The sequence below is a fragment of the Mesocricetus auratus genome, unplaced genomic scaffold (genome assembly GCF_017639785.1).
Source record: "Mesocricetus auratus isolate SY011 unplaced genomic scaffold, BCM_Maur_2.0 Super-Scaffold_100014, whole genome shotgun sequence".
NCBI classification, from domain to species: domain Eukaryota; kingdom Metazoa; phylum Chordata; class Mammalia; order Rodentia; family Cricetidae; genus Mesocricetus; species Mesocricetus auratus.
Genome location: NW_024429197.1, coordinates 27,408,465 through 27,421,583, shown reverse-complemented (window position 1 = coordinate 27,421,583; position 13,119 = coordinate 27,408,465). Strand labels below are relative to the sequence as shown.

The window sequence follows — 13,119 nt, the reverse complement described above, 5'->3', positions numbered from 1 at the left end:
GTCTTTGATCCACTTGTACTTGAGTTTCATACATGGTGATAGATATGTATTTGTATTCTTCTACATGCCACCATCCAGTTATGCCAGCAACATTTGTTGAAGATGCTTTCTGTTTTACATTGGTTTTTTACTTATTTGTCAAAAAACAGATGTTCATAGGTGTGTGGGTTTATGTCATGTATTCAGTTAGATTCCATTGATCCACTGTCTATTTTTATACCAATGCCAAACCTCTTTTATTACTATAGCTCTATAGTAGAGATTGAAGTCAAGGATTCTGATACCACTAGAAGTTTCTTTATTGTATAGGATTGTTTTAGCTATCCTGGGTTTTTATTTTTCCATAGAAAGTTGAATATTTTTCTTTTGAGGCCTGTGAAGAACTGTGTTGGGATTTTAATGGGGATTGCAATGAATCTATGTATTGTTTTTGGTAAGATTGCCATTTGTACTATGCTTACTGACCCAGGAGCATTGGAGCTCTTTCCATTTTCTAATTTTTTCTCCAAATTCTTTCTTTAAACATGTAAAACTCTTGTCATATAGGTCTTTCAATTGTTTGACTAGAGTTACCACCAAGATATTTTAAAATTTGTGACTATTGTGAAGGGTTTTTTTCTCTGATTTCTTTCTATGCCATCTGTAATGGACAGAGGGCTACTGATTTTTTTAGTTAATCTTACACCCAGTCAATTACTAATTGTGTTTATTAGCTGTAGGAACTCCCTGGTAGAATTTTAAGGGTCACTTATGTATATGTTGGCATGTGGTATATATCAAGAAAGCTGTCCATTTATTTTAGATTTTCCAATTTTGTGGAGTACAATTTTTTGAAGTATTATCTAAAGAATCTCTGTATTTTAGGTCCCCCTTTTTGTTTCTAATTTTGTTAGTTTGGATAGTCTCTCTCTGCCTTTTGGTTAGTTTGTATAAGGGTTTGTCTATCTTGTTGATTTTTCTCAAAGAACTAACTCTTGGTTTAATTGGTTCTTTCTATTGTTCTCTTTGTGTTAATTTTATTGATTTCAGCCATGAGTTTGATTATTTCCTGTGATTTCTCTTTTGGATGAGTTTGCTTCTTTTTGTTCTAGAGCTTTCAGGTGTGCTGTTAAGTTACTTGTGTGAGATTTCTCCAAATTCTTTTTTTTGTTTGTTTTTGATTTTGTTTTTGAGACAGGGTTTCTCTGTGACTTTGGAGGCTGTCCTGGAACTAGCTCTTCTAGACCATGCTGGTCTCAAACTCACAGAGATCTGCCTGACTCTGCCTCCTGAGTGCTGGGATTAAAGGCGATCACCACTGCCAGGCGAGATTGTTCCAAATTCTTTAAGTAGGCACTTAGTTTTTTTTATGAACTTTCCTCTTAGCAGTGCTTTCATTGTGTCCCGTAAGTTTGGATATGTTGTGGATTCATTTTCATTGAATTCTATTAAGTCTTTGATTTCTTTCTTTATTTCTTCCTTGACCCAGTGATGGGTCAGTTGAGGGTTGAAGGCTATGTGTAGCTTGTGTTGTTGTTGAACTCTAACTTTAACCATGATGGTCCAATAAGATACAAGAGTTTAGTCCAGTTTTTTTCATCTGTTGTGATTTTCATTATGACTGAGTATGTGGTCAGTTATTAACAAGGTTCCATGAGATGCTGAAAAGAAGGTTTATTCTTTTGTGTTTAGGTAAGAACTGTTCTGTAGATGTCGATTAAGTCCATTTTAGTGAGAACATCTGTTAGTTATCTTGTGTTTCTATTAAGTTTTTGTCTGGCAGATCTGTACATTTGTGAGAGTGGGGTGTTGAAGTCTCCCACTGTTAATGTGTAGGGTTTGATACATGATTTAAACTTTAGTCATGTTTCTTTTACAAATATTCATGCCCTTGTATTTGGGGCATAGATGTTCAGAATTGAGACTTCATCTTGATGGATTTTTTCCTTTGATGAATATGGTATATCCTTCTCCATCTCTTTAGGTTAATTTTAGTTTGACGTCTAGTTTTTTGGATATTAGGATAGCTAAACCAGCTTGCCTCTTAGCACCATTTTATTGGAAAATATTTCACCAACACTTTACTCTGAGGTAATATCTGTTTTTGAAGTTGAGGTGTGTTTTTGTATGCAGCAGAAGGATGGATCTTGGTTTCATATCTATTGTGTAGGTCTGTGTCTTTTTATTGGTAAATACAGCCCACTGATATTAAGAGACATTATCATCCAGTGATTATTAATTTCTGTTATTTTGGGGGTTGGTGAAGATGGTGGTACTGTGTGTGTTTTCATTCTTTGAGTTTTTCTGTTATTGCCTTTGTTTTGTGGATGTAACTGAGTTCCTTGGGTTGGAGATTTCCTTGTAGTACATTTTGTAGTGTGGGATTTGTGGATAGGTAATGTTTAAATCTGGTTTTGTCATGAAAAATCTTGTTTTCTCCATCTATGTTGAATTAAATTTTGCTGTGAATAGTAGTCTGGGCTGACATCAATGGTTCCTTATTGTCTGTGAAACATCTTTCCAGGACCTTCTGGGTATGAGTCTCCCCTGAGTAGTAGTCAGGTATAATTCTGATAGATCTTCCTTTAAATGTTCCTTGGCATTTTCCTTTGCAGTTCTTAAAATTCTTTCTTTATTCTGTATGTTGAGTGTTTGATTATCATGTGGTAAGGGGACTTTTTCTTTTGATCCAGTCTATTTGGTGTTCTGTATGCTTCTTGTGCCTTTATAAGCATGTCATTTGTTAGGTTGGGAAAGTTTTCTTCAATGATTTTATTAAATATGTTTTCTGTGCCTTTGAGATGGAATTCTCCTTCTTCTATCTCTATTATTCTTAGGTTTTGTCTTTTCATAGTGTCCCAGATTCCGGATGTTTTGTGGTAGAAACTTATTGGATTTAATATTTTTTGACTGATGAACCTGTTTACTTTAGCATATCTGCAATGCCTGAGATTGTCTCTTCCATATGTGGTATTCTCTTGATGATATTTGCATCTGTAGTTCCTGTTCCCTTCCCTAGATTTTCCATTTCCAGATTTCACTCTGATTGTGTTTTCTTTATTGTTTCTATTTCAGTTTTCAAGTCTTGAACTGTTTCCTTCAACTGTTTGACTGTTTTCTTTTGCTTTCTTTAAGGGATCTATTGACTTCTTCCATTTTTTAACCTTATTGGGTTCTTTTGTTTTTTTAAGATTTATTAATTTACTATGTATAATTTTGTTCTGCCTGCACACATAAAGAGGGGACCAGATATCATTATAGATGACTGTGAGCCACCATGTGGTTTCTAGGAATTGAACTCGGGACCTCTGGAAAAGCAGCCTGTGCTCTTAAACTCTGAGCCATTTCTCCGGCTCTGATTTCTTCCAATTTTTGTTTGCCTTTTTATCAAGTTCTTTCAGGGAATTTTTCATTTCCACTTTAAGCGCCTCTGCCATCTTCATAAAGAACCTGTTAAGTTCATTTTCTTGCTTTGGTTGCATTGGAATCATCACGTTTTGCAGTTGTAGGATCACTGGTTTCTGGCGGTGCCTTATTGGTCTTTCAGTTGTTGATTGTATTCTTTGTTTATTTTTTATTGAACGCTATTACTTTAATTTTAAACAGCTTGCTTCACATGTCAATCCTAGTTCCCTCTCCCTCCCCTCCTCCCACACCTCCCTATGATCTCCCCCCCAGCCTCCCACCCTATCCCCACTTCCTTCCACATAGGGAATATCCAGAGTCTGTCACTTCCCTCAGGGCAGGGTCCAGGCACTCCCGTAAGAGTCCAGGCTAGAAGATCATCCCTCTTTGTGTTATGGATACACAAAGTCCATTTGTATGCCAGGGATAAATACTGATCTACTGCCCAGGGCCCCATAGGCTGCCCAGGACTCCTCACTAACTCTCACGCTCAAGGGGTCTGGATCAGTCCCATGCTGGCCTCCCAGCTGTCCATCTGGGGTCCAAGAGCTCCACCTTGTTCAGATCAGCTGTCTCTGCTGGTTTTGCCAGCCCATTCTTTGCCAATTTGCTCATCGCTCCTCTCTCTCTGTCACTGGGTTCCATGGTTTCAGTTCAGTGTTTAATTGTGGGTGTTTGCTTCTGCTACCATCAGTCACTGGATGAAGGTTCTACGATGGCATATAAGGTAAACATCAAGTTCATTATCAGGAATGTGTATTTAAGGTAGTCTCTCCACATTTGCTTACCATGCCAGGTGGTGTCATCCCTTAAGATCGCTAGAGGTCTCACTGGTGCCAAATCTCTCTTCAAACCTATGACTCCCTCTATTATGGTATTTCTCATCCTGTTCTCCCCCTATTCTACTGCCCACTCAACCTTCCTGTTCCCCCATGACCTACTCTCTCTTCCTCTTCTCCCCCTCTCTTCTTCCCAGCTCCTACTCCCCTCCCCCCTTTGTATTCCCAATATGTTCAATAGATCTTGCCTCATTCCTCTTCTCTGTGGTCCATGCATATCTCTCTTAGGTTCTTTCCGGTTTCCCAGACTCTCTGTCAGTGGAATTGCAGACTGGAACTATCCTGATCCATGTCTAAATTCCATATATGACTGAGTACATACCATGCTTGTCTTTTTTGTGACTGAGTTACCTCACTCAGGATGGTTTCTTCGAGTGCCATCCATTTGCCTGAGAGTTTTAAGATTCCATTGTTTTTTTTTCCACTGAGTAGTACTCCATTGTGTAAATGTACCACATTTTCTTTATCCACTCTCCAGTTGAGGGGTACCTAGGTTGCTTCCAGGTTCTGGCTATTACAAATAATGGTGCTATGATCATAGTGGAACAGATGTCCTTGTTGTATGAATTTGCATCTTTTGGATATATGCCTAAGTGTGGAATTGCTGGGTCTTGTAGTAGATTGATTCTCATTTTCCTGAGGAATCTCCATACTGATTTCCAACGTGGCTGTACGAGTTGGCACTCCCACCAGAAGTGGAGAAGTGTTCCCCTCTCTCCAAATCCTCTCCAGCATAAATTGTCTTCGGTGTTTTTTTATTTTAGCCATCCTGACAGGAGTAAGATGATATATCAGAGTTGTTTTGATTTGCATTTCCCTGATGGCTAAGGATATTGAGCACTTTCTTAAGGGTCTTTCAGCCATTTTAGACTCCCCTATTGAGAATTCTCTGTTTAGTTCTGTATCCCACTTTTTAATTGCATCCTTTGGTGTTTTGGAGACTTCTTCTTGAGTTCTTTGTAAATTTTGGATATCAACCCTCTGTCAGATGTGGGGTTAGTGAATATCTTTTCCCATTCTTTGGGCTACCTTTTTGTCTTGTTGACTGTGTCCATTGCCTTACAGAAGCTTCTTAGATTCAGGAAGTCCCATTTATTAAGTGTTGATCTCAGTGTCTGTGCTACTAGTAATACATTGAGGAAGCATTCTCCTGTACCAATTCGTTGAAGAGTATCTCCCACTTTCTCTTCTAAAAGTTTCAATCTGGTTGGATTTATGTTAAGGTCTTTGATCCATTTGGACTTAAGTTTTGTGCAAGGTGATAGACATGGATCTATTTGCAGTATTCTGCGTGCCAATATCCAGTTATGCCAGCACCATTTGTTGAAGATGCTTTCTTTTTTCCATTGTATAATTTTAGCTTCTTTGTAAAAAAATCAAGTGTTCATAGGTGTGTGAGTTAAAATCAGGGTTTTCAATTCAATTCCATTGGTCTACCTGTCTATTTTAGTGCCAGTACCAAGCTGTTTTCAGGACTATAGCTCTATAATAGAGCTTGAAGTCAGGTATGGTGATGCCTTCTGAAGTTCCTTTATTGTATAGGATTGTTTTGGCTATCCTGGGTCTTTTGTTTTTCCATATAAAGTTAATTATTATTCTTTCAAGGTCTGTGAAGAATTGAAGAATTGTGCCAGAATTTTTAAAGGGATTGCATTGAATCTGTAGATTGTTTTTTGCAAGATTGCCATCTTTATTATGTTGATCCTACCAATCCAAGAGCATGGAGATCTTTCCATTTTCTGATATCCTCTTTGATTTCTTTCTTTAGAGACTCAAAGTTCTTGATATACAGAGCTTTCACTTCTTTGGTTAATGCTATCCCCAGATATTTGGTGTTGTTTATGGCTAATATAAAGGGTTATGTTTCTCTGGTTTCTTTCTCAGCTACTTTATCATCTATATAATAGGGCTAGTGAATTTTTTGGAGTTAACCTTGTATCCTGACACTTTGCTGAAGGCGTTTATCAGCTCTAGGAGTTCCCTTGCAGAGTTTTTTGGGTCACTTATGTAAACTGTCATATCATCTACAAATAGTGAAAGTTTGACCTCTTCCTTTCCAATTTGTATCCCCTTGATCTCCTTTTCTTGTCTTATTGCTCTAGCTAGAACTTCAAGTGCAATATTGAAGAGATATGGAGAGTGAACAGCCTTGTCTTGTTCCTGATTTTAGAGGAATTGCGTTGAGTTTCTCTCCATTTAGTTTGATTTAGCTTTTGCTTTACTGTATATTGCTTTTATTATGTTCAGGTATGTTCCTGTTATCCCTGATCTCTCTAGGACCATTATCATGAAGGGGTGCTGGATTTTGTCAAAGGCTTTTTCAGCACCTAGTGAGATGATCATGTGGTTTTTCTTTTGCAGTTTGTTTATATGGTGGATTACATTGATAGATTTTCTAATGTAGAACCATCCCTGCATTCCTGGGATGAAGCCTACTTGATCATGGTGGATGATTTTTCTAATGTGTTCTTGAATCCGATTTGCTAGTATTTTTTGAGTATTTTTGCATGGTGTTCATGAGGGAAATTGGTCTACAGTTCTCTTTCTTAGTTGTGTCTTTGTGTGGCTAGGGTACCAAGGTAAATGAAGCCTTGTAAAAAGAGTTTGGCAGGGATCCTCCCACTTCTATTGTGTAGAACATTTTGAGAAGTATTGGAATTAGCTCTTCTTTGAATTTCTGGTAGAATTCTGCACTGAAGCCATCTGGGCCTGGGCTTTTTTTTGGTTGGGAGACTTGATGACTGCTTCTATTTCATTAAGGGTTATAGGTCTGTTTAGGTTGTTTATCTGTTCTTGATTTAGTTTTGGTAAGTTATATCTATCTAGGAAATTGTTCATTTCCTTAAAATTTTTGAATTTGTGGAGTACACGTTTTCAAAGTATACCTTGCTGATTCTCTGGATTTCCTCAGTGTCTGTTGTTATGTCCCCCTTTTCATTTCTGATTTTGTTAATTAGCATGATCTCTCTCTGCCTTTTGGTTAGTTTGGACAAAGATTTGTCTATCTTGTTGATTTTCTCAAAGAACCAACTCTTTGTTTCATTGATTCTTTGCAATGTTTTCTTGGTTTCTACTTGATTGGTTTCAGTCCTCAATTTGATTATTTCCTGGAGGCTACTCCTCCTGAGTGAGTTTGCTTCTTTTTGTTCTAGAGCATTCACTTGTGCTATTAATTCTCTAGTGTGACTTTTCTCCAGTTTCTTCATGTGTGCACTTAGTGCTATGAACTTTCCTCTTAGCACAGCTTTCAGAGTGTCCCATAAGATTGGGTATGTTGTGTCTTCATTGTCATTGAATTCCAGGAACTCTTTAATTTCTTTTATTTCTTCCTTTACCCAGGGTGGTGCAATTGTGCATTGTTCAATTTCCATGAGTTTGTAGGGTTTCTGTGATTTGTGTTATTGTTGAATTCTAATTTTAATGCATGGTGGTCTGATAAGATACAGAGAGTTATTCCAATTTTTTGTTGAGGTTTGCTATGTTTCCTATTATGTGGTCAATTTTAGAGAAGGTTCCATGTGGCACTGAGAAGAAGGTATATCCCTTTGTGTTTGGGTGGAATGTTCTATAGATGTCTGTTAAACCCAGTTGGGACATAACTTCTATTAGTTCTTTTATTTCTTTCATAAGTTTCTGTCTGGAAGTCCTGTCTAATGGTGAGACCAGAGTGTTGAAGTCTCCTACTACCAGTGTGTAAGATTTTATGTGCAATTTGAGCTTTAGTAATGTTTCTTTCATGAATGTGGGTGCCTTTGTATTTGGGGCATAGATGTTCAAAACTGAGACTTCATATTGATGGATTTCTCCTTTGATGAATATTAAATGTCCTTCTTCATCTATTTTGATTGATTTTAATTTGAAATCTAATTTGTTAGATATTAAGATTGCTACACCAGCTTGTTTCTTGGGTCTGTTTTATTGGAAAATCTTTTCCCAACTCTTTACTCTGAGGTAACGTCTGTCTTTGACGTTGAAATGTGTTTCTTGTATGCAGCAGAAGGATGGGTTCTGTCTTTGTATCCATTCTGCTAGTCTTTCTATAGACAAGTTCAGATCATTGACGTTAAGGGATATTAATGACCATTGATTGATGATTCTTGTTTGTGCTTGATTTATTGGTAGTGGTGTTATTGTGTGTCGGTTCTCCACCCTTTTTCTTTTGGTGTTTGGTAAAGTGTGATTATCTATTGCCTATGTCTTTGTGAGTGTAGTTATCTTCATTGGGTCTAGGCTTTCATTCCAGCACTTTCTGTAAAGCTGGACTCATGGATAGTATTGTTTAAATCTGGCTTTGTCATGGAATATTTTGTTTTCTCAATCTATGTGAATTGAAAGCTTTGCTGGATATAGTAGTCTGGGCTGGCATCCTTGTTCCCTTAGTGTTTGTAGGACATCTGTCCAGGATCTTCTGGCTTTCATAGTTTCCATTGAGAAGTCGGGTGTAATTCAGATAGGTCTGCCTTTATATGTCTCTTGACCTTTTTCTTTGGCTGCTCTTAATATTTTCTCTTTATTCTGTAGGTTTGATGTTTTGATTACTAAATGGCAAAGTGACTTCTTTTTCTGGTCCAGCCTATTTGGTGTTCTGTAATATTCTTGTATTTTCATAGGCATATCCTTCTTTAGGTTAGGGAAGTTTTCTTCTATGATTTTGTTGAATATGTTTTTGTACTTTTAAGCTGTATTTCTTTGCCTTCTTCTATACCTATTATTCTCAGGTTTGGCTTCTTCATGGTGTCCCATATTTCCTGGATATTTTGTATTAGGGATTTGTTGGTTTTGAGATTTTCTTTGGTTGATGACTGTATATCCTCTAATGAATCTTCAACACCTGAGATTCTCTCTTCTATCTCTTGTATTCTATTGGTGATAATTGCATCTGTAGTTCCTGATCGTTTACCCAGCTTTTCTATTTCCAGCATCCCCTCATTCTTTGTTTTTTTATCATTTCTATTTCATCTTTCAATCCTTCAACTGTTTGAGTTGTTTCCTTCATTTGTTTGGTTGTTTTTTCTTGGTACTCTTTAGATTCTTTAAGAGATTTGTTTATTTTTTGAATCCCTTAAAGAAATAGAAGAAAAAACAAACAAAAATACATGAAATGGAGGAAAAGATGAACCAAAAAATTCTTTGTAGTCTGTTGTTTTCCCAAATGATGTGATTTGTGTCTGTGCCAATTAGTCTGCTGCCATTGTAGGGAAGGGCTGGCCATGGGAAGGATGTTCATGTGCCTGTGGTTGTGCAGCAGAGTGGGTCTTGGCTAGACAGAATCCAGTTGGTGGTGGGGATTTGGGAACATCCTGAAGACTGATCTCTCACCTACCTGCAGACTGGTTGGGACTGCACCAGAGAGGTCTATACTTTTCACCTATGTATCTGTCTCTTTTTAACCCATTTCAGAGCTAGTCCAAAACCTTAGGAGGGACAAGGAAACTATTCTTCACTTGATATTTTTCAGAAGGATGGACTGAATGAGTCTGTGTCTTACATTGGAGAGTGCATCGGTAGGTAGATGGAGAGGAACCAAACTTCCCTCTTCTCAGGATCTAGATTTCAATGAGTGGGTTTTCAGAGGATACTATGGTGAGAGAGGAAATAGGACAGATAGGTATCAGGGAAGATGTGTAATACATGGAATGTCAAGACAGAGAGGAAGATGACAATGGAGCGAGGATGCTTCCTAAGGTACATGGTGCTTAAGAATTGTAAAACTTCTTCCATTTCACAGATACCAATCATCTAAGAATGTTCTGTTGCAGGGTGTTCTATATGGTCCAGAACTCATGAGGAGCCTCAATACTAAATAAAACAAATAAAAATGTAATCTATCCATGTGCTCTTCAGAGAGACTTGTAAGAGCAGAAGCCATGCTGCTTGAGGAGAAAAGGTACCTGCCTCTTCATAGCCTCTTCCAGGCTTAACAAAAACATGCTCATCTCCAAAATCATGTAGGGCAACTTTCTTTTGCATTGTTCTTGTACATGTTGGAAGCATGGAGCATCAGGAACCTGAAAAGCAAAGTTACATTTCATGTGTAATCCATCCATCTTCTTGGCTGCAAATATCCTGATTCTTTCCTCTTTTCCCAGTCCCAGTTTCAGATCCACATTTTGAACTGGATACTTTGTGGGTAGAAGATATTAGTGTGGTCCTGTGTGTGCTGATAGTGTTCATCATCAAGCTCATTTCATTTATTTACTTCAGATTGAAAGGTAACTATGAAAGAAATGCTAGCAAGAAGATCTGGTTCATGTAATTGCTGCTCAGATATCCAGAAGGTTTCCTTTCCAGTCCTTTGTCTTAGTAGCTATAAGAAAATCAAAATGAAAAACTGTGTATTGCATAAAGACTGGCAGATTATACCCTCCTTCTTTGGACTACTGAGTCTTTCACTGGTATGAGTGTTGGTGACTCACACACCAATGTCTGTCCCAGCTCTAACTGGACAATTACAAAAACCATCCCAGGTACTGTTAGGAAGGCAATTATTTTATTTACACATCCAGGAAAACCTCTATTTTCTGAGCTCTCTGCAAGAGCTGTATAATTTTTTTAAAAAATCATCTCTGGCATTTTGGACTGAAATTGGGGGGGTAGATTAGAAAAAAATATTATTTTACATATCAATCCCAGTACTCTCTCCCTCCCAACCTCTCATGCCCCTACTGACCTCCCCTATCCATGCCCTTTTTGCTCCCCAGGGAGGGTGAGGCCTTCCACGGGGGATCATCAACGTCTGTCACATCATTTGGGGCTTGGACTGAAATTTTAAGAGCACAAATATTCATTTAAATTTTAATAGTTTTCTTTGAAAACCATGTAAAAGCCACTAAGAACCAGACCATCAGCATTTATGAACCGTGTTCATGAAGGGTACATCTTTGAAGAATCCCCTAACTCAGGTGTAAAGCTAAAAGCCATCTTTGTTGAGCAAACACATTTTATATATGCGCATGGATGAGAGCATAGAACTTATAACCCAAGAAGAAAATTTTCCATAATAGATTCTTGTGATTTATCAATAACATAGAATCCTAAAATATTTCATTAGAAATGTACACATGTGGGGCTACTAATATGGCTTATCAGTAAGAGCACTTGCTGTACTTTTTAAAATTATTTGTTTTGAGAATCCATATATGAGTACTATATTTATGTCACTTCCTATAGGAGAAATGTGGGTATTTGTGTTCAGAGATAAACATTAGGGAAACCCAGAATTTTAAATGCACAGGGTTATCTCTTTGAAGGGAGATCTGCATTATCTGTTTTCCACTCTGAAGGCTGAGAGAGGGAGTGATCACCTGGAGATCTCAGTGCTATCTGTATGGCCAGGTCACACCAGCTCCCCTAGACTCTTATCTCAGTAAATCTATATCTCTGCCCTCCCCCAGACCATTACCATGAACTTTGTTTACATTGAACCTACTTCCTTAGTTGATGTTTAGAATCTATCTTTATGGAAGTTGTCACTTGTCTTTCATCACAGTTTTGATGTAATTACATCTTAAGCTTTGTTTTATACTTGGGATTGATGTAATTATCACTGGCAAAATATTTTTCAAATTGTGCTGTCCTTACACATGCCTAAAATAAACTACCTGATGTCTGACTCCCTAAGCTTGAACCAACACTGATTATTGAGTCATGTTTAATCAAACTGCCTTCTTATCTCACACAGATCTCTCTGCTGGCCGTAGAAGTAGTAGAAACCCCCTTCAAAACACACAAACAGTGAGAAATTCAATGCTCAATGGAGGTAAGAATATTTTTTCCTTAAATAGAAGCAGGGGATAGGAGCTTGATCCTATCACCCAAGGGGTTGCAATCACAAGTGAGAGAGGAAAATAAACATGGTTTCTTCTCATTCCTTTGAGACAAAGCATTTTAAATAATTATTGAAATGTTTGTTAAGATCTAGAGGAGCAGGATTATCAGAGCAACAGTTCTACAGCTTTGTAAAATTCAATCCTTGGTTTCCTAAAGAAGGAACCATAGATAATTGTTAATTGAAAGCACATAGGAGTCAGTGTAGAGATTTCAACTGGATTACAGTAATTTTTGCTTGGACCCTCTCAGAAAGATCATTTTAAGAGAGAGAGGAGGGAGAGAGTAAGAGAGAGAGAGAGAGAGAGACAGAGACAGAGAGACAGAGAGAGAGAGAGAGAGAGAGAGAGAGAGAGAGAGAGAGAGAGAGAGAGAGAGAATTCTCTGCATGATGTATCTTACAAGTCTTCTCTGCATGATATATATTACAAATCTTGGCAGGGCAGCATTTTCGACTGCTGAGGTCCATCCAGATCAGCATCTGTTACAACACCTGAGTTCCAAGGAGGGGCAGCTGGGGTTCCATAATCCCCACTTGAGCTCCAGGGCTCATCTGTCCCATTGCTTAGCTTTTTGTTTTCCTTCACAGCAGGAACGACACTAAAATTGATGAAAGGTTCCTTCATGGGGAAAAATTCAAACTATCCCAAAGTCTAGGTCAGGAACAATTACAACTAGGACATATAGAACCTATGGTCAGTTCTTGAAATTCCCCTATTTTTGTAATGTACGAAAAGGTAAAAAATAAATTGTTATATGATCTCAGGTACATAAATAAAACTATGAAGACAATGGGGACAGTTGCTCCCTGCCCCTACTATGATTCCTCAAGGACATTACCTTATTACACTTGACTTAAAAGACTTACTTTTCTCTATTTTTACATTCTAATGATAAGGAAGATTTTGCATTCTCTTTTCCTACTTTAAACAATCAATGGCCAATGACCTGATATCAGTGGAAAGTTTTGCCACAGAGGAAGGAAAATAATCTCACTGTGTCAATGTTATACACATAAAGCACTTATGACAATGCTGGTTAAATTTCCTGAGGTAATGGTCATTCCTTA

At 37.7% G+C, this 13,119-nt stretch overlaps 1 protein-coding gene across 1 annotated transcript in view; it reads left to right on the top strand.

Moving 5' to 3' along the window:
- LOC101835067 (selection and upkeep of intraepithelial T-cells protein 2-like) overlaps positions 1-10,479 on the top strand; it is a 35,852-nt gene extending 25,373 nt beyond the window's left edge. Inside the window, exon 7 of the mRNA XM_040757422.1 lies at positions 10,313-10,479. Within this exon, the coding sequence (XP_040613356.1) occupies positions 10,313-10,479 (167 nt within the window). The remainder of the gene's footprint in view (positions 1-10,312) is intronic.
- The last annotated feature ends 2,640 nt before the right edge of the window (positions 10,480-13,119 follow it).